This window comes from Psilocybe cubensis, chromosome 10 (assembly GCF_017499595.1).
Source record: "Psilocybe cubensis strain MGC-MH-2018 chromosome 10, whole genome shotgun sequence".
NCBI classification, from domain to species: domain Eukaryota; kingdom Fungi; phylum Basidiomycota; class Agaricomycetes; order Agaricales; family Agrocybaceae; genus Psilocybe; species Psilocybe cubensis.
Window position 1 is genome coordinate 1325715 of NC_063008.1, and position 26743 is coordinate 1352457.

Genomic DNA, 26743 nt, shown 5'->3' on the forward strand with positions numbered 1-26743 from the left:
AATGGACACTACGGAATGGACACCTCGCCGTGAACTCGCACTTCCTAATGAACTTTTGTACAAAGTCCTGTTGCTTGTCATGTCCGACAGCGTACACTCTATCTGCGTATCTACTGAAGATACACCATGGGAGCGAGGTATAATGGACACTATGTACCGCGTCTCTCGAACATTTAAGGCCATCTCTACCGACATTGCGGGGAAAGCATTCGATATTCAAAAAGTGATAAGGCAAGATGATGCAAGGTACGGTGTCTCTCTAAATCATCTCTGCCTTATCGTCGCCATCTGATTTTTCTGTGATCGATTGTAAGGATGCTACGCACCTCTCGCGAAATATTCGTCTATCTTAATCATCTCGGGACCCGACTAAGAAGTGAATCTGAGTGGGGGAGCGTGTCTTTCCGTACAATTGACTGTACAGCCTCCCCACTAGTTTTCGCATACGCGTTATATCTGAGCTGTATCTCCCTCCGACGAAACGCCAGTCGCTCCCCGCCTGACGTGTTCCAAACAACGCACAAGGTCATCTTATCAGCGTTGGCGCAATCGGAGTCCCTGTGCGAACGTGTGTACCCCGCGGAGATGACGATCCCACTTCGGCAATGTATATCGAAAGAATTCAAACTTGCCCGCGATGGTTTGTATCACTGATGATTTTAGACGTTACTGCTGCTGATTTTAGACGTGATAGGACTTGTGATAGTCCAATCCTTTGCAGAGCTCCATAACCATGCCATATCGATGATGATCCTACAGCCCTCAAGGAACACAGATGGGACAGGTCCTACCGCAGTGCGTCACACTGAAGCTTTCCCGGTCAACTGTCCAGATGTTCATCGCTAAAATACAAATCCAGGCCGTTCGTTCGCTGATACACACTTCTCTGCTGAAAGTGGAAGCCGTGTATGAAAGATACACATCTATCATAACCGAGAAATCTCCTCTTCCAGAACCTCGAATATACGAGGTTCGTGGCCCGTTTTGTCGATTTCGACATTTAATTTCGGGGGTGTCTAATATTGGCTCCATCAAAGCTGCCAACCGTCCTTTGCGCTCTCAGACTTATTTATTCGTTGAAATTTGAAGAAGACGAGTACAACCTAGAAATGCGCACTAAGAAAATTGTCGATCTATGGTCGGTGGGCTGCCCTTTCCTCAACCGTAACGCAAAACGGGCCGAGAACCGAACGACAGGTTGAAATGGGAATCAAAAAAATTTGCTTTTAAATTGCTCTCTCCACTCATACTCCTATGTACATTGTATCACTACTATTCACTTTCATTTGGGGCTGCGAAGTTTAAATTCAAAGGGGTCCCTGTATTACAATCTGATTTTAAGAGCCTGAACGAGGCTGGCATTCTTCATCAGTAGAGGCAAATGAAACCCCTAGGATGAAAACCATTGGCATGATCTCATGGTGTACCAGAAAGGCTCATCAGTGGAAAGATTCATCACCGACCACGTTGCGAAGCCTACACCGTCATTTCGAGCACGCACATTTGTTTTGTCTTTTGACGATATATATGGCTCAAAATTACTGAGAATTGACACGAGACTTGATATTTTGTGGCCATATAGGGTATCATCCGATGTTTCGGTAACCTAATCGCTCGATGCTGCAAGATAGCTCTAAAAGTGATACAGGATGAATCAGATCAAAATATTAACACCAAGATCACCTAAGAACGCACCTCTCTTTCCTCCAGAAACTCTAGATACGTAAGGGCAACCGCAATCCAAAAGCTCGTGTCGACACCAAGATATTGTGCTTCGCTCTTATCCAATTCGATGACGCCCGTAAGCGATCGGACGGTCAACACTGGGGTGTGATCATGGAAAACGAGCAATGGCGCGTGCAGATGTGGATGTTGTTGCTGGAGGATCGCTGCAGACGACTGCGACGCGTAAGGGGGTGGTGTAGTTCCCGAGGGCTCGACGACGCGAGACAGGGTGAAAGAGCTCGAGTGCGACGGCCGGTGCGTCTTCAGCAGCGAAAGGGCCCGCGACAGGAAAGATGCGTTCGCGTCAGGGTGCTGGAGAGGCGGGATGGAGGAAGGGGCAAGTAGGAACTGAGTGATCTGTGACCTTGCAGGGGGTCTAGGACGGCGTAGACTTTTCTTTGGAGTTTTGTCGGTGTCGACGAGGGTACTTGATGAGCTTTCACGTGTGGGAGAGGGTGGATGGACATTGATGATGGCTGTGGTTGATGCGGTTGGTGTTGGTGGGTAGGAATGTAGACTCGAAGAACTGGACGTGATGTCTTCATCTTGCAACGTAAATTGGGAGCTGGAACTCGGCAATTCTGACCGTGAAGGAAAAGATGAAGGAGGTGTTATATTAGTTCGTGAATTAAAAGACAGAGCAGCATCCGTGTGGAGAGGTGATGACGAGGGCACGGGTGTCAAAGGGATGAAAACCCCTGGAGGAAATGTCGGGGAGCGTATGCGGATGTACCAACCACGCAGAGGTCGGTGGATCGTCCACTGGATAGTGCTCGTGGGGTTGTGCTATTGAAAAGTAGATCAAACTAGGCCAGGTAATAGGGCATTACTTTTTGTGCGCACCACTATATTCTCGACAATCTCGTTGTCGCTAAGGAACCTTTCCTTCGAATCAATGTGAATGCCAAAGAACAAAGATCGAATGCAAGTGGGTCGGGTTCACCTTGAACCAGATAACATTATCGGATCCTTCCTCGGAAACGTTTACTCTCATATCCTGTAGCACGTCAGTCCTTTTGAAAAGAAATTGTCAGACGGTTTAGCCGGCTCAACGACTGCTTAAAATGGCTCATCAACTTACGTCTGAACGCGATACCTCGAAGCTTCCGAATTTGAAGGACCTGCTTTCTGGCCATTCGAATGTGAAGTCATGTTATTCCTCGATGAAAGAATTTGGTATAGAGAAGTTTAATGAGTACGAGTACTGAGTGATGATCAGAATGAAAGCCAGGAACGGTCGCAGGGACTCGGCGTAGCAATTGTGACTGTCACATTGTTAGGAAACTTTTAACCATGGAGTGCGTGAACGGGAAAGATATTTTACAAGCTTCAGAAGAGGCATGGTCATTAAGTGATGCGTATTACATAGAATGCGGAGATATGCAAACGTGTAGTATCTATACATGATCAATCTCCATTTTGGTTACGCGCAAACCTCTCCAAAACATGGTTATGGTATGAGTGGTTGGGGCATAGGACTCGTATAAATAAGCAATATCAGTAGGTCGTCTCGATATTAAGGTATAATGATCAGTAGTCACGAGCCCTCGGCTGGTATCCACGGTTGGTGTAAGGGGTCTGGTTGTCCTGCCTCCCCATACGTCTAGCTTCACGCCTTGGGGGACGAGAGTATGAAAGGGAGAGGAAGGTATTGTCACCCGTGGGGGTCTTGTTAAGCTTGTCCAACGCTTCTGTAGCAACTTCAGTGCTGGTGAACTCAATGAACCCTGCATTAGTCTTCTCTCCGGTGTTTCCATCACGGACTGAAGGAAGGCAGTGTAAGGATCGCGACAAAGAGAAAGATAAAGCAAAACTTACTGAAGTAGATTGAGGTGATCTGGTCCTTGAACTCTGAAAAGAGCTGTCGGAGAGAATCTTCATCCTCGTAGTACTGAGGGAAATAGAGCTTCTTGTTGGGCGCAAGGGGGGGCAAACTCCTGTTTTGACGAGCGTAATCGAGGAAGAGGTCACGGCCAGCAACATGGAAAGGCTCCGCAGCTGAAGAGTTCATAGCAGCGGTAGCCGCCTCTTGGGTAGAAAAGGTAATGTGGGCAAATCCACGAGGACGACCGTCTGCATGTGTCTCTGTTATACGAACATGATTCAGAACTGAAAGGTGAAAAAGTGCATTGGGACATACGGATGCGGACGTTGACGACTTGACCAAACTGCGAGAAAAGTTCAAGAAGGTCCTCCTTGGTCATATCCCAAGGCATGTTCCCAACATAGAGAGACTCCGAAGGAGGGGAAGGTGTGTTGTCGCGCTCGCCTTCGCGTTCGTATGCCCACACTTTTGCAGACGAGAACGCCCGAGTGGCCAGTGCGGGCGCAACAACGGCCTGTCGGAGAGTCAGCGAGCTCAGCGTCCTTGAAGCAGGAACAGCAGCGCGAGAGGCAATGCGCAGGCTGAGCCTGGCTTGTTGACGGAGAGCGGAGAACATTATTATTGGAGGAGGTGGTTAGAGGAGAAGGAAGTGACGAGACAGCAAGCTACTTTTATTTTCCTTCAAAAAAGTTTTCGATCTTGTGACTTTCATCACGTGGTGTTATGTTCTGTTTTACGTGGCTGTGCAAGTTCACTTTCTTCCATTCATTGACTATATAACGCAAACAGCCACATAATCCTATCATTTGTATACCGGGATCCTCGATGGTAGCATCATACCTTTACCCCCTCCAAAATATAAGCGAATGGGTCCGGATCTGCAGGATTGGGTTTATATTCAGATATCTCCTGCGCCATGATTCCGACCTCCTTTGCAAAATGAACCCTGGCAAACTCGGCAGCGAGGTCCAAACCAGCGGTAATCCCAGCAGAACTCCACAACTTTCCGTCGACCGTGAACCTCTTATCCGTAACCCATTTGACCTTTTTGAAGTGCTCGTTAGACTCCAATAACCCCGCAGCGGCTAAATCTCGCAGGGCAAGTTTATTGCTCGCTACGGCCCGTCCTTCTAGAATGCCTGTCGATGCGACGAGGAACGACGCTGTGCAGATCATGAGCAGTGCAATAAGTTTAGGGTCTTCGAGACGCGCTTTGATGAACTCAGTGAATCCCTTGGGCGTGCTGAGGAGGTCTGTAGGGCCTGGGATGAATATGCAGTCTAGAGGGGGGCAATCTGCGTATGTGCATGAGGGCAGCTGGAGCGGCCCTGATGTGGCTTGGATGGGCGTCATATCAGAGGAGATATAGTGCCATTTCATGATCGGCGCCTTGTCGTATGTCGATCTGGGCAGTGTCGAGAGGAGACTGGCTAATGCGTGAGAGTGGTTATTGAGGTAGTCGACGGGACCTGCACCGTCGAGCCATTGATAGCCAGGGATTAGGACAAGTCCTAGGTTAAGCACTCGAGGAGGCTCTTGAGAAGACATAGTCTGTGACGCAAAATAATTTTCTTCAATAATAAAAGAAGTGAGTTGATTTAAATCCCAACCTTCTTCTATCTCAATTTATATCATGAGTAGCTCGCATTTAACGTCATGCTGCGCCTTCGCTTCAAGCAGGCTCGAGGAACATCTCATCTATAATAATTTCGGGGATAGATGATTTGCAATCATAATTTTCCTTCGCCGAGTCTAATTCAGGTTGCTAACCTCGTCAATAGGTTGAATAACGAAGTAGAAAAAATGATAACCGCCTTGTAAACGTATATTCGGTAAGCAACGTCCCACACCATGAAAATTTTGCAACCTCTCAACATACTTACTGAATTAGATTGATAATCCGCTGATGGAGTATGACAGAGCATATTCTAAGCAAAAATGCTTAATGCTAAAGAGAATACCAAGCCGCAGTTCTCCAACGCAAGGTTTGATAGCTGCGCCCGGGGATCTCGGCCTTTTAGGAAAGGTTGAGACGTCCGTCAACTATAAAATGCATAATTTTAGGATACTTGTGAGTGTGGTTTACTGCTTGTTGGTATTGTCATGATGATTGCATTGAGAAGAAAATACATCCAATCAGTTATGTGCTTAATTAGGAATCGGTTGCTGTTATGTGATTATGTACTTATAAATTTTCGGCGCTAAATCCCAAAAACAAGCCTCCCGAATTTCCCATGTTCAAAAGCAGCTCAATGCGGAATCGACGGCGAACCATGAAGTTAAAAGCACTAAAAAACGAACATCCAAGACCTATGTAACAGTAGAACACTTGGTCGAAGCTCTTCCCTTCAAATCATCACCACACCTCCCAATCAGAGCTTTACTCCGTCTAGCATATAAGCAAAGGGATCCGGCTGTGCTGGGTTGGGTCTATATTCCGACATCTCCTGGGCCATATCGACAAGTTCTTTCGCTACATAGACTCGTGCAAACTCTGCCGCAAGATCCAACCCGGCCGTAATCCCGGCCGAACTCCACACCTTGCCATCTACTGTAAAGCGCTTATCCCCAACCCACTTCACCTTTTTAAAATATCCCTTCTCCAGTGTGCCTTCGGCGGCAAGGTCGCGCAATACGAACTTGTTACTCGCCACCTCTTTTCCGTCAAGGATGCCGGTTGCTGCGACACAGAGGGATGCGGTGCAAACTAAGAGGAGGGCGAAGAGCTTAGGGTCCTCCAGGCGTGCTTTGAGAAACTCTGCGAAGCCATTGGGAAGCGTAAAAATATCCCTTGGTCCTGGGACAAATATGCAATCTAGAGGGGGGCAGTCTGCAAATGTGCATGAAGGGAGCTGGAGTGGTCCGGATGTGGACTGTATCGGTGTGAGGTCGGAGGCGATGTAGTGCCAGTTTATTACAGGGGCTTTTTCTTTCATGGATTCAGGGAGGAAGGAGATTCCATTTACAATTGCACTGGAGTGGTTGTTTAAGTAGTCGACTGGTCCCGCGGCATCGAGCCATTGGTATCCAGGAAGAAGAACAAGACCGATGTCGAGTTTTTTGGGGTAAGTCATATTGCGGTCAAGGTAAGTTGAGCTGAATTAATGGGTCGTTGGGTATGCTCTAGTTTATAAGATTGAGCAGGTGATATAAGACCACCTCTCCTAGGAACGACTAACCTTTATACCATTTCCAATACGTTACGTGGGGCATGCCTTGGTAGAAGGTTTACTCAGCTATAGAGAAGCTTACCAGTATAACTGCCTAAGCTGTCGGATGGCATGGAACAAGAAATGCACAAATGTGAAGCTTTGAAACTCTGGATGAGTATCAAATTCTCAAATCCCGGAAACATAGGCCATTTCAATACGTCTATAGCGGAGCGTAGAGCTAAAATGTGCGTCTTTTTGATGCTTGATGACTATCCACGTTGAAGCTTACTTGAAGCGTTCTCGATGAAAATAACTGTCGTCTACTAATAACATGTCCGACCACACGGATGAGCGAGACTCCTTTGTATGCAATAAGTCAGGGCCATGTCACAAGAAAGCTTTAAACTTACTGCCTTGGTATATCTACTCTCTCACTGAAAGCATAGACCATGTAAGTTTCATCAAGTCATGCAGTATGTCGGCATTATGATTTCTTGTAACGCGCTCATCAACACATTCCAAAAAGGAGTGAGATTGGGGTGAGAAAATAGGGGCTACTTGTTATGATCAGGGAACTCCGGTAAATAAAAGCTGTCATAGTTGGCACAGCCACCTATACCTTCCGAGGTTAACCAAACCTCAACTCCGAAAACTTGAAAATCGGGCGAGTGGCTTACGGACGAGTCCTATCGCTCAGGGAGCGTACTTGTGATGCCTCCAGGCCCTGCTTACAACTGGCTATGCGTCCTTGCTTCGACCGCTGAGATTTTATCGAATGCGGCGCGGTACAGAGCCGCTCAGGTTGCTCCGAATTACCTTGCCACTTCGTATGCCAACCCGAGAAAACGGAGAAGGACTGAAGACACAGAATGGCAGCAGACGGTAGAGCATGTGAATGATGGTCCCCAGTCTTCCTCAGGCAGCGCCCTTGCTTCCCAGTACGCGGCTCGGGAAGCACTCGTCGAGGACATCCGACCCACCGTCGCCGCCGCACCGGTAGTCGAACGTATCATTGTAGAGGAGATTCAGATCCCAGAAGCAGACGTTCGAAAGCTCTCAGAACAATCTGAGCCTGCCTCTGACGCGTCCCCTGTGGTTGACACTTCTCTCAAACCGGAGGACCCAAATGTTGAAGAGCTTGCCGCCCAAAAACCAGTACATCATTCTACCTATCGAGGTCAAATGCAAACATTTAATTATCTCAGCGCAGGCTGCTTCTTTAGCTGCTGGATTGGAATCATACCCACCTCAGATGTCACGCAATTTGCAGTCTTCAAAGGTACCTTCCTCTAGAATAGGGAGGCTATTCCATTACGGAGGTACGAACAATCCAACTTCGTTTCTGGTTTGATCCAAATTCTTGTGACAGGGTTGGCAGCCTCTTTGACCTATGGGGCAGCGTCTGAAGTATTGCGAAGGACAGGCTCGGGGACGTCTGGCGAATCTTCCGTGATGATGACAGAGGCCAACATTAGACGGCTAGTTTCTAAACTTTCACAAATGAGGGGGGCGGCGTTGAAGCTGGGACAGTTTATGAGTATACAAGGTGCGGTCACTGCGTCGGGGATGATCTTTGTCGTGTTAATTGGTACATCTAACCAGATACCCATATCCTCCCACCCGAAATCGACAAAATATTCCGTAGGGTCCAAGATAGCGCGCATTATATGCCCGACTGGCAAATGGAGGTACATACATGTCTTTTTTCCCTCTCTGTTTCCTCTTCAGTTTCGGTTAAAGCACAACTCGACTGTTTTTGCTAGCAAGTCATGACTCAATCACTCGGCCCGTCATGGTTAGACAATTTTGTCAGTTTTGATAGAATACCTTTTGCTGCAGCCTCGATTGGCCAGGTCCATACCGCCGTGCTTGCAGCGTCTGTATCTCCAACTGGGAAAGAGGAACGCGTCGCTGTGAAAATTCAATTCCCCAACATCGTCAATTCGATAGAGAGTGACCTTGGATATATCAAAATGCTGTTGACTGCTGGAAAGCTGCTTCCAAAAGGGCTCTTTTTGGACAAGACAATATCGGTATGACGGCTAATCTAAAATCTTGACATTTAATAACATTGTCGCTCCATGTCGATAGGTCATGAAAGGCGAATTGGCGGATGAATGTGACTACGTCCGCGAAGCCTCTTTCCTTAAAACATTCGGGTCCCCTGATTGTTTAGGCAATGACCCCCGATTCAAGGTCCCATGGGTTTGGGATGGTAGCACCGCTACGGTCTTGGTCATGGAACGAGTAGATGGTGTTAACGTCGGAGAAGCGAACGCGCAGAATCTCACACAACAGGACCGAAACGATGTATGCGCCTATTGTCATCCGTCCACGGCATGGAAAAATTTAGCTGACCAGTTTGCTTTGCGCTTAGATATCGGCATGGATCATAGAACTCTGTCTCAAAGAGCTTTTTGAATTCAGAGCAATGCAGACCGATCCCAACTGGACCAATTTCCTGTGGAACTCGAAGACTAGACAAGTATACCACATTCATCGACCATATCTTCGTCTTCAATGACTGAACATGTGTCGTTTGCAGGTCGAATTAGTTGACTTTGGAGCAACTCGAACATACTCAAAGGAATTTATGGACAGTTGGTTGGCACTTCTACAAGCCGCAGCCGTTGGCGACCGCGACACATGTATCGACTGGAGTCGGAAAGTTGGCTACCTGACAGGCGAAGAAAATGAAGTCCGCACTTGACTTTTCTTCACTTTACGGTGATTCTAACGACACGAACGACAGGTTATGCTGAACGCACATGTCAACTCGATGACGCTCCTCGCCACTCCATTCAAAGCCGAGACGCGCCAGCCTTTCTCGTTTGGGCCAGGGTCGCAATGGGCGGATATCACAGCTGAGATTCGCGCACAGATTCCGGTCATGTTGGCCCATCGCCTTACTCCGCCGCCAAAAGAAACGTACAGTTTGAACCGGTTAGTGCTAATTACACACGCTTGGTGTGTATACATGATTGACACCCTCCTTATGTTTACTGTGCAGAAAATTGAGTGGTTCATTCTTGCTTGCGTCGCGCCTCGGAGCTGAAGTAGACACAAAAGTTATCTGGGACAAGGTCGTCGGAAAATATAGATTTGGGTGATGGTTGGCCCAGCTGTTTCCACTTCACATGGCCCAGAATCCTCTTGAATTATCTTTATGTTATTTTCGCATATACGCACTTGCAGTAGCATTTCTCCGCATATACATCCACTACTCGATTTACTGACTGATACCACACAAAATAGGTTTTGTGGGTTTGGCGTTGAAGCCAAGATGACTCGTCGATTATTTTCACAAAGATACAACATCTAAAGTCGTGGGGTAATATTCTAATAACTGATGAAGTTGCAGGGGTGATAAATGTGGTATGGTCATAACAATGTCGTTAGATGTGGTGGGTTAGTGGATAGAGGGTAAAGACTGGTATGTTTTGGTAACAGTGAACCGCTGTCAGTGCTTGCGATTTGGAGAAGTGCTATCCGAGTGGATGCCATTAATTTAGTTAGAGGGCCTTGGCCTTGGCCTTTTCAGCGCGTCTGCTGTAGATCATGTCTGTGAAGGGACTGGAAAAGCAACAACGGATAAATATGAGCAATGATTCAAATGCTTGTCGTTGAAAATCTTACCCTTCGAAGCGGAGCGCGATTACGTAGAGGATGTAGACATAAAGGGTAATGAACAGTCCAGCGGGCCTTTCGTACCTATTAGAACAAAAGAGAACCCCAACGAATCAAAGCATCAGCAAATTTATAAAAAAAACACGTGTCGCCACAACAGCGCTAAGCGAACAAAGTGCGAAGAGCCATACTCACCAAAGAGCAGTAGCAGCGAAGCACATGGTACTGCCAACATACATCGGGTCTCTGAGGACGTTGAAAGGGAATCTGTATCCAGAATAAAATGATAACAAGAGTTTAAGACTGTTCTGAAAAAAGACGATAGGACAAACAGGTAAAACGCACCCCTCAACTCTCTGGTCCATCAAGATTCCAAAGTAGTCCCCGAGGAAAGTTCCAGTGATTCCCAAGGCCCATGTTGAGGTCACGACAAAAATCTGGCCAATAACGAAGAGAACAACGGGGACAATGGTTGCGTATTCCTTGGGAAGAATGGCCTGTTGGGGTTGTTCTAGCAGAGCCTGACGGTAGCTAGCACGGACCAAATGAATGCTCTTAGATATGCGATCGACGGAAGATTCATATCAGTACTTACAGACTATCTCTGAGCATCCCGAACGAAAATATGGAAAGAGCCAGGAAATAGCATCCATATCGTGCATTTCCTCCAAAAATACGCGTAATGGTCTTGTTCTTATACTCTGTAAGAATTTTCAATGAGTATTGTTTCCAGGGTATGCAACAGTGCCAGAAAATGATGTCCTCCGTCAAAATCTCCACAGGGCTAAAAACAAAACATCGAATATCATGCCAACGCACCATTTCGAGCTACGATGTTCCATGCAGTTGGGTTGAACGCAATGGACAGCAATGAAATGTACAGAGACGTCTTGTTAACGTCAACCAGTGATTGGAATTGAGTGACCAGGCTTTTCGAATCCATTGTATGCAGCGGTGAAGATGTGAATGGCAGAGACAGAGAAGACGCGTAACCGTGAACTCCGGGCTCAGGTGGGCAAGTTGATTATGTAACACCGGGGTGAAAGGCACCCACCCCTAAAGTAAGCAGTTGTACCATCATTGGGATAACAGAATGGTTGGGTTCGGAAAATAATCCAGAAGAGGCGATACAGGCATGAAAACCGTATATTGTTGTGAATAATATGTTTACAAACTAGGTAGCTAGTATCGAAAGCGCGACGAGTAGTGAAGAAGTCAATACAACCAATCCAGTGTCCAAAGCCCATCCTCCAAAGCGATGTATCACAAAATCCCAGTCTACAATCTCTTCAGTGCCTTCTTCCTCTTTTCTGCCCCTGTTGTGGCTGAGTTAGTGGCAGCTCTCTTGACAGCCTTGGTGCCTGTGATACCAGCCATTCCAGCTGTAGACGCCATGCCCATGCCTACACCCATTCCAGGCTTTCCGCCCACATTCGCATCCGCAGTTCCTAAAGGCGAAGGTGATGGATGACGCTCTTTCAAATCTTTATGCGGTCCTGCACCCAACCCGCCTTCTTTTTCGGATGACAAAGAAGCTTTCAAAGATATCTGAGGGGCCGGCGAAGCGCCTTTGCGAGTGATAACTGGAACAGAGAAAGTTGTCGAGGGAGTGGTAGACTGGGCCTTGGTTGGTGAGACAGAGACAGAGACAGAGACAGAAATGGAGGGTGTTGTGGTAGTTTTGGAAGTCGAAGCCACAGAAGGTGTAGTAGAACTTGATCCATCTTTTGCGGATGATGCGGAGGGAGTTTCATCCTCGGTGGCCGAAGGTTTGTTGAATTCAGCAGGCTTGACGCGGGGTGTGGCATGGACACTGGTGATGAGTTTGGCTCTGCTGCAGTAACTATCGTAATCTTCCAATAGAAGCTTGCCGGCTTCCTCGTCTAAAGCGGACTCGGGATTGGGATAAATGAGAAGGCATTTGACGGTAACCAGAATATGCCCAATGCCATAGGTTGACTTCCAGTCTTTCTTCAGAGTATTTACGCAAATTTCGCCAGTTGGACCCACGTTGGGGTGAAAAATCTTTGTGGCGAACCAACCTGAACAAGGACTCAGTATCTTGTACACCTGTTAGCTGCAAAATGAGATCACGAACATTTTGGCGGAGCGGCTGGAAATTCTTCCGTAAACTTGAACTTGACCCTGAAATAACCTCCCGCGTACGGTGTGCCCTCTAATTGCAATTAGAGACGCGACGTGAGCCCCAGAATGTCGTTGGCATTGTCAGAATACGCACCTGGTCCTTCGATGATTCCTGTAACGTCCAACATATCCTCCTCATTTTCCTGAATCCGAATGCCTTCCGGTGGGCTGTTTTCGAGCTCACTCAACTCGCGCATGACGCGGCGAACAACAGCTGGTGAAATAGACTGAGACATCGAAATTAGCGGTGATTTTTGGAGTGCATGGAGAATTTTAGGACTCACCATGATACAAATTAATATATGGTACACAAAGTTGAGAAAGGAGTCAAGGGTTTGAGTGCTGCACGCAACGCTTTTGGTCCAAGCAAAGGTTCAACTATTGAGTGAGAGACGTGAATCTTTCGGAGTTTGAATATGAATCGCGATCAACTTGAACAGAGATCTCGTGATTACATGCACGTGTCCGGCTTCTCTGCCAGTGGCAAACAATGACAAGCATGGGCTCCTGTTGGAGAGAAACCGCCTTTTAAGTTTTAGCATTGTTTCTCTTCCCCTTACAGCCTCCTCTCAAGTTTCTCCACCCCTCCTGAATTTCTCAGACTATGTGTTTTGCATTAAGATCTGTGGATGTCTACTATCAACAGATTACTATGCACACATATGGCGTCAAGAACTGAATGCCGAGCTGTTTGATTACTAGGTTTCACCACTCGCTGGTTGGGCGACTCAATGCGTCCTCAAACTGTTGCTGACTGACGTCAAAATATCGTCAACTACCATTACTCTCTGAATTAAACCTCAAAAACGATAGTATTTTGCAATGTCATAAATGTCTCGCAAGGCAGCTGGTTGTACAAGTGCATACCCCTCTAGAAGCATCTTTGTGCAGGTCTCACAGTGTAACTCGCTTTCCCTCCTTCGCACTCAATGCTATGGCATCGATCAGGCGATGATGCTTGACCGCGTCGTCAATTGTCGCATATGTGCCTGCCTTACTCTTGTCTGCAAATTGAGTCCAAGCTGCCCCAATGGCCACTATTGCACCAAATCCCTTCGTCTCCGATTCCACCTTCTCGCCGTTAAGGAAAAGTTCGGGCTCGAAGATGCTGGGATATGCACCCAGCAAGAAATCTGATTGCAGCTTGATACTGCCCTCTTCGCCATCGATCTCCCAAACAAACTGGTGACGGCCTTCTTTCAACGCATATCCTGTGCGCCAGAAAACATTAGCAAAAACTCCCGTTTTGAGGAATCCGGTGATAGAGAAGTGGTCTTCGCATTGTGCTTCGAAGGTCTTTCCCGTCGGTTTACCGTCGTCTGTGACAATCGTTATAGTTGGATAAAATTTGGCCTCTGTTGCTGTCAGGCTGGCAAACTCGCCAAGGACGTGCTGGAGAGTATCGAGCTGATGTGCGATGGCAATTGTTAAGATGTTTACCCCTGCATGAGAATCCTCAGCGACTTTCTGGTTCAGAGGCCAGAAATATATAAACCCACCATTTTTCTTCTCCAAAATGTAAGTGTTACTCTCTTTACTGTTTGGGGCATGGACGTTGGCGTCTCTCGGAATATGAGCAAGCTACAAAATGGGGTTAACATTAATCAGACGTTTCTAAACCCCATTTATTTTGTGGACTTACAACACTCGTCGACCTGACATTCCCAATGACGCCTGAGGCGAGTATCTCCTTTACCTTAACCAAAGGAGTGTCAGTCAAGCCAATGCGATAGAATCGTATCTGATATGCTGACCCTGTCGATAACTGCAGAGTGTCGTCCTTGTAGGCCAACAAGGGAGCGCACACCTTGTTGACGGGCGGCCTCTGCAATCTCTTCTGTCTCCTTTGTCGAAGTACCAGCCGGCCACTCAATAAAGAAGTCCTTCTTGGCCTCAATGGCCTTTAACGCAATCTCCTTATGATAGGGTGCTTTCACCGTAATCGCAACCAAATCTACATCAGGATCGGATGCGATTTGCGACGCATCACCGTAATACGTCTTGAGAGAATGGCCAACTGATTTGGAGTATTTTTCGGCAGACGCTTTTGCTGTTGCTTCCGATGTTGTAGACACGGCAACGATGTCGTATTTCTCACGGACGGAGGGGGCCAAGAGCGAGGGGGCCACGGCATCAGATGCCCATCCTGCAACGGAAGATAACCCAACAAAACCGACTTTGACTTTAGGAGAAGACGACATTGTCGTGAAAAGCAGCAAGGTAGCAGGAGCGAATAAGGGTTCGAAATTGATACTGAGAAGGTGAAATCGTGATGCTTCTGTGCCATTTCTCTGCGCGCTTTTATACGCTTGGCCGGCCCCTCTGTCTGTTATTGTGAACATCGTTGTGTCACGATTTGGGACCAATTGCTGCCTGGGGATGATTAATTACTTGACTTTCTAATCATGTATCAATCTTTACGGTGTCAAGATCGTCAATCTAGCCTGTGCGTACCGCCAAGGATGACTAATCTGCCTTTAATCCAAGTTCTTTCGACGAAAACACTTCTCCGTTTTAACAAGTGATTCAGTAACCCTATGCCCAATAAGAATCTCACTACATTCGAGTTCATATGGCGTCAACATACATTCTCATTAACCCGGCTTTTCCCGAACTTTCGATAGAAGTTAGTCAACAAACAGAGCAAATGTAGGCTTGATATTTACTTGATATAGGTCTTTTTTTGACACAAATTTTTGAATCATAAGCCTATAGGTACGGATTTTCGCTTTTGGTTTCTTTTCCCGGTCCCTCTTACGACACGGATTCCATTAGCATTGTTAGTTACTTCTACCTTTGGCATACTTGGTGTATTTATGGACATGCGTCGGTAAAGGAAGATCATCATACTATTTTTATAGCAATTTTTCTGCAGCCTGAGGCGCCCAGAAAACACAGTTTGCGTGAGCGAGGAATCCGTATGTCAGGATTTTAGACAAGTGATAAATTGTTAAAGGTGTTTATAATATGGAATTGCGAATCTTTCGCTTGGGAGTGGAACATGTTGATTTTTGAACTAATTCCAGGAGCTTCTTGACGCGATTGACATCAAAATTCAATGCTGTCAACTTACCGACTTCAATGAGATCAGTAGTAAATAAACAAAATGAGAAAAGATGGGCTAGCAAGACAACCTGTACGACGAAGATACTTGGCTGAACTTGAGTTCAGTCCATGCTCTGGCGTTTTAGCGGTCAAATACGGCTCTGAAAGGTCAAAGATTAAATGGTCTCACAGCTTATGACACTTTCTAAGCTTTGAATCCCCGCAGCACCCATTGATCTTCTGATTTCTCCACAGCACATGAGGACCTCTCTTGGTATTTGATGGATTGACCGGCGGTGCACAGCACTTTATGATATGATAGGTTATCCTGAACAAAACTCTGAACCGTCTACTGCGCGAATATGTAAAGCGCAGTCAAATCATCGCCGCCTTTCAGGAAGTAGATTGGCTCGTAAGCAATGCATAAAGCAATATATAAGCTAAAATACTCCCAACATCTGTCGGCCCAGGTATTTGTCCACACTCATTTGCGCTCTATTACTTGGCAAACCGTCAACGGTTAACGTTGACCGCAAAACATAAAAACGGCGTACATCGTCAATCACACTTTACTATACTTTTCCAATCTTCATGGCCAGCGCTCCGGCACCCATTGGTGGAACTGTATATCCAGGAGACTTCGGCCCATCTGTCTTATTTATGGTTCTCTATGCTGCCCTAGTTCCACTTATGCTATACCGGATGTTCGACCGTAGGTCTCGCACCATACTTCTGATAGGAACTGTAATGTTTTCAGCTGAGAGGTATGTTTGATTCCCGTCAGAGTCATTCACTCGACATCACTCGACTCATTGGGGTTGTAGGGTCGCTATTTTTGCTCTAAGAACAATCCAGTCCCGCAGTGAGACTCAGAGATTCGCATCTGGAATTGTAAGGTATATGCAAGTCAGCTTTGGTATGGGGTATCTAGGAATCGCAAATGATCTGGTTAGCCTCCTTCGGTGTATGCTCGTGAATCCAACGTACGGCTCCGAAATGTACTTCCAATCTCCAGCGGCGGCTACAAAAGGAGGGACCTACTCTCCTCCCCCACCTGGAACACCCGATGTACCAAGGCTGCGAGCAAGGCTTCGGAGATTGATGGCTTTCATGTCTTTGACCTTTTTTGCGGCCATCGTTCCTGGAATCATATCTAACTCCGGTTACAGCCAGAATTTTCATAATCAAGATGCTGCAAACAGGAAATCGACCCTTCGGTCCGTATTACTACCAATGTAAGATCATGAACACTAACAACCTGCCAAAGGTTTGCGAGTGCTGCTATCAACTTGGCGCTATGCTTGACTATGGTACTTACAACTGTATGGAGCTTGAAGTGGTTTCCAAGTAACAGTAAACGCGAAACCGGAATCGTATTTACGGTAGCCAGTCTAATGGTAAATCCTTTATATCTGACTCTGCAAAATGTCGTTCATGTTGCATCTTAGGCTGTAATATCCATCTATCGGCTCTCCGTGAATCATTTTAAAGTTACATCGCTGGCTGGTCCAAGCCCATTGAATTCCAGTGGTGCTAAAGCAGCGTTTTATATTTTCCATGTTTTCCCAGAATGGGTGGCTAATACCATCCTACTCTTTCCCAATATTCGGAAGCTCTTTGGTACAGGCGCATGGGGCGACTTTAGGTTTAAAGATATGACCCCAGACCAAGTGAGAAAATGGAATATTCAACAGGAGAAAAAGGAAAGAAAGAGAAAGGCGAGGTTGGAGATGCCAGGAGATGCTATCCCGTTGCAAGAGAAGGCCGAATGGGGATCAAATCAATCTCATGACTGAGGTGAGCCACATTGTTTCCTACTCTTTAATCCGTTACTTATTGTACCGTATTCCTTTGCCATTACTGTCGCTAGTTTTATCTAGGTCTATATTTCTACGAATATTGCATAGATTAATTGATACGAGATGGAAAATGGTTATAATATAACTCGACGTTTTGGTCATACTACACGTTGGCTGTAGCAATATTGGCCTCGATATTCTGCAGGACATCATGGCAACCGGCCTCTAGTAGCTTTGATGCTGCACGGCTCTTCGAATAGACACTCAGCAGTACTTCGGCAAAATTCGAGGGTAGCGGGGAAGAAGAGTAATGTGTTTGATCCAACTTCAACCAGACTAAAGGTTTAAAGACATTATGAACGATGTGACATAGTTAAAATGGGTGAATAACCTCACCGTTGTTATTCTCGGCAGAGTAAAAGGCCACAAACTTCATTGGATTGTCTTCTTTCATTCCGTGGTGCACCAGAGAGAAATCGACAATAACATCACTTCCTTTAAGGAACTCAAGTTCCCTGGAATCGGCAGGAGCCAGTCTACGAGAAGCTTCCAGTATGCGTTGTCCTGTAACATATTTCGCAAAAATCTTCCATTGCCCCAAATCGACAACCTCATTTAATATGCATTCGTAATGCTGGTTCTTATCATGAATGCGCCGGAGAATAGCGCGAGATTCGCTCAGCCGCTGTGTCCATAAATCAGCACCTAAAGCAAGGCAATAAACAAGAAAGCAAACCGGATCCGTAGTAGCTTCAATCTGAGGCATAATATCGTCTGTAAGAGTCAGATATTCCTCGGCGTTGAAAACCCGCTGAGCTATATTCATTACACGATCTGCTTTTGAAAGACCATCGATAATCATGTAGTTAACGGCCTTGGCTGTGAGAGTGCGTCAGCACTTTTAAGGCTCATCAGTTACTAAAGAGAAATTGACCTACATATCACATTATTGTACACTTCCTTGTGCAATCTAAAACGGGATATTGCGAGATTATAAATATAACTTGCTATATCGGCGTTGTAGCATATCTGGCTATCGATAACTCGGGAGGATTCAATGAGGCTGTAGATGGTGATGACATTATGATTAACACGGTCAACAATCCAATAATCATACCTTAATAATGAAAGCGATGTAGTATGCGAGCCTATCAAATGGTTATCTCGGCGAATATAATCATATCTGAGCTTTCAGTACTGTGGCATGCATTGTAGTTTTTTTACTGGCTCACTTATCGACATCAAACCCGTTTCTCCTATTCGCAACAATGTCGAAGAAAAATCCTTTCTCACGAGGACTGGAGTCTTGTTCTTGATCAGTGACGTATGGGAAAGATGGCAGTCAGACCCACGTTCTCGAAGGATCGCCTGAAATCAAGGCCTTGATAAATTGCTGATCCTCCTTGGGCAAAGGAATGCGTTCCTCTTCAATGATGGCATCGAACATCATTTCGGAGCCTTCCTCATGGCTCCATCTGCTGCCTTTCCTGGTATGTTGTACGTTTAGAAGAATAAAAAACTGATCAATGATAAAAAGACGACATACAAAACAGATGGCATAAACAGACCATCCCAGAGGTGGCTCCAAGGCCCATGACCGAGGTCATGGCAAAGTCCAGCGATTTCCACACAATTAACATCGCGGTCCGTTATGGATAATTCAGGTTGTGTTCTCTTCAGGTGCGAAGCCATTTTTCGTGCAAGACGAGAAACACCTGCGAAAATACTGATTAATAGCGAAAAATCAAGAGGAAATTTAGCCCACCTAACGAATGATCGAATCTACTGTATGAGGTTTGCGGCCAACCGGCATAGTCTGTTGCCCCAAGCTGCTTGATATATTGCAACCGCCGAAACTGTCTCCTATGCATTAAATGTTAAATGTTATATGAGATCGAGAAACCTAGGAAGAGATATTTGAATAAAGTAAACTCACGAGTCAACAAACCTCTTGATCATGGTAGTATAAGAAAGCAATGACGACTTGCGAACAACGGCCACCTTCAATTTGCCGATTCGCAAGGTTCTGCGGAGAATAGAGCGGAGACGTAAAATGAATATCAACGAATTGACAATTATAATATTTATGGATCAACAGGTTGCATAATAAGCGTTTTCATTGGACAAATAAGAAAAATGGCTATGACGTTCCCTGAAATATAGACGAGTTTTAGTGGTAGGCCCCCTCTCGATTTGAGAGGCAGGTTTTAGGAGAGCCTGGCAGATGGCGTGATGGCCGATACTTCACGTGCGTCGGAGTCTCGGAGAAAGTTAAAGTGTTGGTCAATTTAGTGACGTGCTTCAAGGCCTCAACGTCAACGTAAACTTCAACTTGCCCTTCTACCGTGACCGAGCTATATCTACCATTACGAGGAAGTCTGGGAGGAACCTACAGCCACTCTCAGCCATATCTAGAGCTGTCAAACTTCAATCGAATTGCTGGTCCTTGGCATTGATCCTGATTCGTCCTTCCCACGAGTCCACGACCAATGCGTCACGTGTGAGAAAATAGACGACGGTTTCACGGACTCGCAACTTAAGCGTCGAGAGATTCAAATATTTAAACATCGATCTTCTCACTCGACCCCATTTTCCTCTTTCTCATTGACCACCTTATATTCAAGACTCAATACTACTTAACCTTACTTGCATTGTTACCATGGACCTAGGGCTTGAAGGTGTTCATGTACTAATCACCGGTTGGCCTCTATTTTTAAGACAATACCGTTTCTTTGTCACTGAATTGACATTTTAGGGGCTAGCGGAGGTATAGGCTTAGAGACTGCGGAATTGTTCTACGGTATCTACGAATTACATTCTCGTGATACAAATACACCAACTCACAGATAATCCTAGAACAAGGAGCCATCGTCACGGCTCACTATAACAGCAATTTCAAGCCCCTCGAGTCATTTGTCGACTCACGGAGTCAAGCTATTAAGGCTGACCTAACAAAGGAAGAAGAGGTTATCGAGCTCTTCAAGTCTGCGACATATACCTACGGCCCTATTCAAATCCTAGTCATCAATCATGCTATCAGTGTCGTTGAGGATGCCGATGTGTGGGAGATGTCCTATGACCGATGGAAGCACACCATCGACACCAACTTGAATTCATCTTTCCTTGTTGCGAGGGAATACATGAGACAGCTCAAAACTATGGCTCCTGATCTGAAGGAGGAGGCGTGCATCATCTTAATTGGTAGTACAGCTGGGAAATATGGTTAGCAATACGTTTTTACTGCCCAATTTTTCCAAGTTTAATTACATTTTAACTCACTTTGGTTTTGAATAGGCGAAGCTGGGCACGCTGATTACGCTGCTTCCAAAAGCGGTAATAATTGCATCCTTCAAAACGCGTTAAACGTATTCACGAATGTGCAGCAATGATGTATGGTCTAACAATGTCGCTGAAAAATGAGATTGTCAAAATCGCGCCCAAAGGGCGAGTCAACTGCATAGGACCTGGCTGGGTCAGGACGGTAAGTTCGTGCTTTTTCAATGCATCATCTTTACAAACCGACTATTCTATGCAGGCCATGGCGACTGACTCATTAAAAAATCCTCATGTCGCATATGCCGCACTTGCTACGTGAGTGCTTCACATCTTATGTCTGACTTCAACTTTTTTGATGCGTCGTGCACCAGAACACCTTTAAAAAAGATCGCTGAACCAAACGACATCGCAAATCAAATTCTGATATTGTCATCGAACAAAATCTCAGGGCACGTAACTGGTCAAGTCCTCATGATTGAAGGTGGTATGGAAGGTAATTAAGATTTTTTTTCTTATTCTGTGGAGAAGCCAAATTGATTTTTTTTTGCAAGGTCGGCTTCTCAACAAACCAGAAGATGTCGGTATCACTTTTTAGCAAATCAAAACAGGCACTGTAGCTAAGTACTGTTAAGCGTATCTGATTGCTCTGCCCGCCTGATTGACAAGATTTTCATCCTGTCCACAATAATGTATTTAATGGGTATCAACAAGCTACGAATTTGGCTAACGTGAGTAGGACAAATCGATGGTATGTATCCGCAAAAAAAAAGCAAAACGAAAACAAAAAAGCCAAAGGCGGGCAACGAACAAAATATCTGATATACACGCCGCTTCTGCAGCTCAAAAATCAAAAAAAAAAAGTGACCTGTGATTTTCCGAATGTTGACTTCCTCGTTCAAATTGGCACTGTGCCTCTCAGTCTGATATCTCGGCTGCTAGCGCCAATGGAAACGCCGATCTTGCCTGCAGGTTTCGCCCATCCCTGGCGCTCAACGTCCCATATTGATAGGTCGTATCGTGAGAGTGTAATGGTAACGGTGGTCTTCTGCCCAGGGGAAACTTCAACGTTCGTGAACCCTCTCAAGACAGAAGGCGGCTCTCCTGACGATGAAGGGAAGTTAATGTATAACTGAGGAATCTATTCAATAAAAATCGTCAGTACATTGAAGCAATGTTATCTCATAAACAGGGACGAACATCTCCACCGAAGACAGATCCCGTGTTCTTGACTTGGAATTTAGCCTGGTATGCTGGTCGATGTAACCTGTGAACAGTTCAGTCTAGTACCAACCGAAAATTAAGTGAACCATAGCTTACCATAGAGCCCTTGAAGAACCTTCACCGATCAGTGTGGCATTGCCGTTCTCCCAGGCTTTGATCAAAGGCTGGTCTGCTGGAGTCGCTTCGGCTGCAATTTTGGATACGCTAAGACCACTATAAGCGAATGTCGTATAACTCAATCCAAATCCGAATTCGAATCGAGGAGTAATGTTGAACTACAGAAAAGGTGCTTAGCATTGATTTTTTAATCTGTAAAATTAGGCTCACCGAATCAAAGTGTCGGTAATCAATGTTCAACCTGCATCGCAAAATTAAATAAATATTATACTAGAAAAGCGGGTCTCGCAATGGAAAAAACTTACCCTTCTGTGTATGGGATTGCGAGAACATCACGATTATTGCCACCAAGATTAACCTGGGCAGGATAGTCGGAGACGCTCTTGGCAATAGTGTAAGGCAACCTTCCAGACGGATTCCAAGCACCGTAGAGCACGTCTACGAGGGCGTTGCCGACTTCAGTTCCTGGAAGTCCTGCCCATACCACAGCAGTCACGTTAGGGTGCTCAATCCATGGCTCGAGGATGAGAGGCCCAACGCTGTTCACGATGACGATGGTGTTGTTGTTCTGAGCGGCTACTGCCTGAACCAAGGCATCACCTCCGTGCCAAGCTGTCAGGTTTTTACTACCATGGGGTCAATTTTCGACATCGTCTTGGGAAGATCTGAAGATACTGACCGGTCACCTTCATTTCCGTCAACAGTGATGTAGTCTTCTCCACTGTCAGAAACGAGGAAAACAAGAGCAGTCGTTCTCTTCTTCGCCATATTTCCAGCGCGAGGGAGGTTGAAGTCATCGAAGAACCAAGAAATACTGGAGTGGAACTCCCGGGCTTTCGATTGGATTGCATCGAGAGGCTAATAATAATGGGGTAAGAATTTCAAGTACATAAATGTAAAAAAGGCGACGTACGGTAACAAGGTACGTGAAATTGGCAGTTCCTGAACCCCAGCCCATGGCAAGGACACCATCAGAACCTCCCTTTACAATACAAAATCAGCATAATTGTTCTCGCTAAAGTATAAACATTCGCATACCTGATCAGAAAATTCATTCGGACCTGCCTTTCCAGGGCCAGCACCGCTGCCAACCAGCACGATGCTTCTGTCCTTCTTACCAAGAGGTAGCGCGCCTCTCTCATTCTTGAGCAACACTGCGCTGGCAGCGCCAATCTCTCTGACAATTTTATCGTGGTCATCCTGAACATCAATGCGTTCATTGGTTGCATCGTCGTCTGGGTTGAATGCGTTAAAGTTTGTCGCTGGGTATGATGGCTGGTCTTGTTTGAGGAGGTACCAGGACGCGAGGATACGCGTGGCCATATCGTCGACGCGGCTTTCAGGGATGGTTCCGTTGTTGACATAGTCCGTCAGATTGGGACCGAAGTACGAGGTCTCAGAGTTGAATGTGATATCTCCCGGCATTGTCATCTTTTGTTACGTTAGTTTGATACTGGAAGTAAAGTGATAAGTTGGGGAGATTGAAACTCACATCCAGACCAGTTATGGCGGATATCGTGGTGTGTTGACTAGAATGAATAGAGTTATAGTTTAGCATTGCATTTTAATACATGTAGAGAAGCCACAATCAGTACTTACGCAGACCAATCGGACATAACAACTATACAAAACTGTTAGAAGCGGCATTCTTTATCGTGAAAAGAAACAGGATCCTTACATCCTTGAAATCCGAACTCCCGTTTCAGTATGTCGTTCAGGACCTTATCGTTCTCGCAAGCATAGGTACCGTTGAGAAGATCTAAAACCAGGCAAATTCAGCACGAAATAGCAGGAAATAAGCGGAAAATTACACACTGTAGCTGCACATCACACTGCTAACACCAGCCATCACACTTCTTAAGAATGGATGAGCATAAATTTCATGCATTGTCCTATCGTCAATATCAGAGCTCGATATGGTCCTGAAATGTTCCTGTTCGCTGTACAAGAAGACCGTTTAGCAATTCTTATCTTTCTAAAAACAGTGCCATGGCAGGCCTCCGACCAAAAAAAAAGAGGTAATACTTACTTTCCAATGAAGTGTTTCGCGCACGCCTGAACACCTCCCTGTTGCATACCCAAAATGGTTTCGAATGCCGCTTCACCAGTCAGGAACGGGTCTGCTCCAAACCCTTCCCAATTTCGGCCTCCTTCGGCTAAACGTCCCATGTTCATCATGGGCCCTAATGCGATGTTGACTCCCTTTCCCTTGTGTTCCTGGCCCATGGCCAACCCACGCGCGCGAATTATCCGGCGATTGAAGCTACAAATTTTTACATTTTTAGAATTCTAATTTTCCTGTCCAAATATGAGGGGAAAGTTTAACGTACGTAGCTGCAGCATTGATACCAGCGGGGAACGCAGTAACAAAATCTCCGAAACGCACCCCGAGTGGTGAATCCTAACCGTACATTACTTAGCGACTAGAAACAATCTGCATAGAGAAATAACTAACCTCCAAGCATAAACCTGGCCACCCACGACCTCGAGCGGGTTCTATGGCAGCAATGTTACCCTATTCGGATATGAAAGCAGAAGACAAGGTTTGCGCCATTGATGAATGTAATAGAAATGATAGACCACGTACGACACAACGCCCACCCTGCCAGCCTACACCAGTGGTGACATTAACTTTTTCTTCTAATGTAAATCCAGCGACCTAACATCAATGAAAAGAGTTAGCTTCCGTAGATGACAAGGGTACCTCATTGAGGTCAAATGATGCGGAAGCGGAGCATATGTCGATAAATGGACGGAGAACCATGTGTTGAAAATGAAGCATTTAGTCACACATTCGACGCCAATGACCCAGTACTCAAGGGAGTCATGTCTTGTCTCGCGGATATCTTCCAAATGAGAGATACAGACATCCTAGGACCCAAGAGGGTTAAAAATTCCCTCGAGGATATCTCCCATATCGAGGTATACAGACATCGTCGCATCATCCACGCATGAAATAGTCAACCGGGACGTGTAGGAAAAAGGAAGCTGATGGCCAGACGACAGATTGTGGGTGAATGAATGGAGGGAGCTTATGAAGCTGCGATTACAATGACAAGGATATTGATGGCCAAACGGGTGGACCACGAGAAGAAAAGCAAATCAACTCACTTTTGCCTTCGCCTTTGCATAAGCCGCCTTCCACGCAGGACCGAAGTCAGGTATAACGGTCAGACTGTCCTCCACCTATAATTTGTTTCCAACGTTCCCAAGGGTCGTCAGCAAGGTAAAAATAACAATTCGGCAGATTAATCAATGATGTCAGAAAAAAATTGGAAAGAGGGAGCGTGCTACTCACGTCGGGTGGGTTGCTGGGATCGACGGATGGGTATACGGGGGGCAAAGGAACATCAGAAGGTACGGGGAAAGGTGAGAATGTGTAGGATGTAATAGGGGGTATACTACGAGGCTCGGTGACTTGAGGTGTTGCAGCTGCTGAAGATGCAGAGATTGCTGAGCTGATCGATGACGGAGGCACAAGCTCCGACGTAACTGGCAATGACGCGGATGAAAAGAAGGAAGAGATAGATGCAGAAATATCTGGTGTGGTCGAACTCAGAGGTGCCGTGGAAAGGGCAGAGCTGACTGTAGGGATGAGTACAGAAATGCTACTGAGTGCAACACTGGCGGAGCTGGGGTGCGCAGAATCCTGGGCCCAAACGTAGGGCAGCAGGAGAGCGCAACGCCAAAAGGCGGTGGACGTAGCGCGCATGGTTGAAGGAGGAGTTTATTGAAAGAGGACTAGCCTCGTTCGAGTTTAAAGCTCCTCAAGGCTTTCGTATGCCGTGTTATTTTAGGACGAGTAAACGTTATTTGCGACGTTACCTAATACGAGTGTCATTTTGGCCTCGAGCCCCATATATGTTGCCCATAACCACATGTTCTCCATCCCAACCTACGCGACTCCATGCCTCGGCACATCCATGCTGACCACTTTGTCTCGTGTTCATCCGACGCGCATGGAGCTCTCGTCTTTTCGTTCACACCATTGTTGACACTTGTGACCGTCTGGTTGGATGATAACCGTCGAAGAAACACGAAAGACTACTTACAAGTAATGCCTCTGAAAGCAGTTTTCTTTCCGGATTTGTCAAGAAACGGTCCCAGAACACCGTGTACTTGATCTAAATGATCCACGGTACATTTTCCTCGTTTCTACGGCGGTATATGCCCTTGTTCTTAGACGCTGAAAATATCTCATCTGAGCGATAAAAAGGGATTCGCCATTGACAATGTTCCCCACCTTCTTTCTTCGGACCATCACCGACTATATCCGCTACCGCCCCGCAGTCTTGTCCTCATCCTCATCTCGCGTTGGGAAAACATTCGTTATGCGACAAACGGTTTCCACGGAATATTGTACTCCTTCTTGCTCGGATGCGGACCGCACTTGCTCTTCTAGAAAACCAGATTTGCCAAAAATCTTCATGACACCACATTGCTCGACAGCATTTCATTCACTCCGGGAGAGAATCGCTAGCACCGTTCGAGTTATATCGAGCCAAATGTTAATAGAACGGCGTTGTCGTGGTCATAGGGTCTATCGTTTGCACAGATGTCGATGTCGATGCTTTCCCGCCATAGCCGTCCATACGAGAGTCCGAATTACTGTCCGTTTGTTGTCCGTCGTGTCGACCAGCAGATTGATTGTGTCGGACCGAGTCGGACGGATCGGAATGGAAGGATGACAAATATGCATGTCGCGTGACGTCATTATCGCAATCAACGGCCTATAGTCACCTTGTCCTTTCGAGTCGTCCCTAGGGATTGCTGGAAGGCACAAACGGTCAGTGTATGTGAAAGAGCATAAT

At 46.1% G+C, this 26743-nt stretch overlaps 12 protein-coding genes across 12 annotated transcripts; 4 read left to right on the top strand and 8 right to left on the bottom strand.

Annotated features, from left to right (window-relative positions):
* Nucleotide 1: 1 nt before the first annotated feature.
* Nucleotides 2-1202, top strand: JR316_0010693 (uncharacterized protein; the record flags this gene model as incomplete). The annotated part of the gene is made up of 5 exons (XM_047896358.1): nt 2-246; nt 315-640; nt 695-795; nt 860-970; nt 1038-1202. The coding sequence occupies 5 exons, from the start codon at nt 2-4 to the stop codon at nt 1200-1202; spliced, it is 948 nt and encodes a 315-aa protein (XP_047744403.1).
* A 404-nt stretch (nt 1203-1606) lies between these two features.
* Nucleotides 1607-2877, bottom strand: JR316_0010694 (uncharacterized protein; the record flags this gene model as incomplete). Its single annotated transcript, XM_047896359.1, has 5 exons — nt 1607-1633; nt 1696-2511; nt 2569-2610; nt 2669-2738; nt 2807-2877. The coding sequence occupies 5 exons, from the start codon at nt 2875-2877 to the stop codon at nt 1607-1609; spliced, it is 1026 nt and encodes a 341-aa protein (XP_047744404.1).
* Nucleotides 2878-3255: 378 nt separating this feature from the next.
* On the bottom strand, nt 3256-4166 carry JR316_0010695 (Nucleolin 2; the record flags this gene model as incomplete). Its single annotated transcript, XM_047896360.1, has 3 exons — nt 3256-3488; nt 3544-3810; nt 3866-4166. 3 exons carry the CDS (start codon nt 4164-4166, stop codon nt 3256-3258), a joined length of 801 nt encoding a protein of 266 aa, XP_047744405.1.
* Nucleotides 4167-4384: 218 nt separating this feature from the next.
* Nucleotides 4385-6624, bottom strand: JR316_0010696 (Isonitrile hydratase; the record flags this gene model as incomplete). The annotated part of the gene is made up of 2 exons (XM_047896361.1): nt 4385-5101; nt 5935-6624. 2 exons carry the CDS (start codon nt 6622-6624, stop codon nt 4385-4387), a joined length of 1407 nt encoding a protein of 468 aa, XP_047744406.1.
* Nucleotides 6625-7413: 789 nt separating this feature from the next.
* Nucleotides 7414-9812, top strand: JR316_0010697 (Protein ABC1-like protein, mitochondrial; the record flags this gene model as incomplete). The annotated part of the gene is made up of 10 exons (XM_047896362.1): nt 7414-7857; nt 7913-8021; nt 8072-8248; nt 8305-8390; nt 8466-8735; nt 8794-9012; nt 9080-9187; nt 9248-9400; nt 9455-9645; nt 9713-9812. 10 exons carry the CDS (start codon nt 7414-7416, stop codon nt 9810-9812), a joined length of 1857 nt encoding a protein of 618 aa, XP_047744407.1.
* Nucleotides 9813-10214: 402 nt separating this feature from the next.
* JR316_0010698 (Phosphatidyl-N-methylethanolamine N-methyltransferase) lies at nt 10215-11272 on the bottom strand (the record flags this gene model as incomplete). The annotated part of the gene is made up of 6 exons (XM_047896363.1): nt 10215-10275; nt 10339-10413; nt 10525-10596; nt 10675-10860; nt 10925-11030; nt 11149-11272. 6 exons carry the CDS (start codon nt 11270-11272, stop codon nt 10215-10217), a joined length of 624 nt encoding a protein of 207 aa, XP_047744408.1.
* Nucleotides 11273-11607: 335 nt separating this feature from the next.
* JR316_0010699 (Ubiquitin-conjugating enzyme E2 S) lies at nt 11608-12710 on the bottom strand (the record flags this gene model as incomplete). Its single annotated transcript, XM_047896364.1, has 3 exons — nt 11608-12371; nt 12428-12505; nt 12569-12710. The coding sequence occupies 3 exons, from the start codon at nt 12708-12710 to the stop codon at nt 11608-11610; spliced, it is 984 nt and encodes a 327-aa protein (XP_047744409.1).
* Nucleotides 12711-13368: 658 nt separating this feature from the next.
* Nucleotides 13369-14816, bottom strand: JR316_0010700 (Dehydrogenase aclE; the record flags this gene model as incomplete). Its single annotated transcript, XM_047896365.1, has 4 exons — nt 13369-13916; nt 13974-14055; nt 14117-14170; nt 14229-14816. 4 exons carry the CDS (start codon nt 14814-14816, stop codon nt 13369-13371), a joined length of 1272 nt encoding a protein of 423 aa, XP_047744410.1.
* Nucleotides 14817-16110: 1294 nt separating this feature from the next.
* On the top strand, nt 16111-17315 carry JR316_0010701 (uncharacterized protein; the record flags this gene model as incomplete). Its single annotated transcript, XM_047896366.1, has 6 exons — nt 16111-16231; nt 16277-16283; nt 16344-16415; nt 16473-16736; nt 16787-16916; nt 16968-17315. The coding sequence occupies 6 exons, from the start codon at nt 16111-16113 to the stop codon at nt 17313-17315; spliced, it is 942 nt and encodes a 313-aa protein (XP_047744411.1).
* A 166-nt stretch (nt 17316-17481) lies between these two features.
* Nucleotides 17482-19277, bottom strand: JR316_0010702 (Deoxynucleoside triphosphate triphosphohydrolase SAMHD1; the record flags this gene model as incomplete). Its single annotated transcript, XM_047896367.1, has 10 exons — nt 17482-17654; nt 17715-18003; nt 18055-18197; nt 18257-18381; nt 18436-18501; nt 18551-18616; nt 18671-18805; nt 18865-19033; nt 19084-19181; nt 19255-19277. 10 exons carry the CDS (start codon nt 19275-19277, stop codon nt 17482-17484), a joined length of 1287 nt encoding a protein of 428 aa, XP_047744412.1.
* A 700-nt stretch (nt 19278-19977) lies between these two features.
* Nucleotides 19978-21189, top strand: JR316_0010703 (3-oxoacyl-[acyl-carrier-protein] reductase FabG; the record flags this gene model as incomplete). Its single annotated transcript, XM_047896368.1, has 8 exons — nt 19978-20017; nt 20074-20118; nt 20175-20540; nt 20613-20651; nt 20702-20799; nt 20854-20909; nt 20966-21087; nt 21146-21189. 8 exons carry the CDS (start codon nt 19978-19980, stop codon nt 21187-21189), a joined length of 810 nt encoding a protein of 269 aa, XP_047744413.1.
* Nucleotides 21190-21489: 300 nt separating this feature from the next.
* On the bottom strand, nt 21490-25644 carry JR316_0010704 (putative beta-glucosidase L; the record flags this gene model as incomplete). The annotated part of the gene is made up of 18 exons (XM_047896369.1): nt 21490-21732; nt 21792-21858; nt 21912-22090; nt 22143-22173; nt 22238-22558; nt 22612-22790; nt 22846-22914; nt 22971-23363; nt 23425-23461; nt 23532-23553; nt 23611-23691; nt 23748-23872; nt 23962-24195; nt 24263-24333; nt 24388-24447; nt 24520-24591; nt 25044-25118; nt 25231-25644. The coding sequence occupies 18 exons, from the start codon at nt 25642-25644 to the stop codon at nt 21490-21492; spliced, it is 2673 nt and encodes an 890-aa protein (XP_047744414.1).
* Between the last annotated feature and the right edge of the window lie 1099 nt (nt 25645-26743).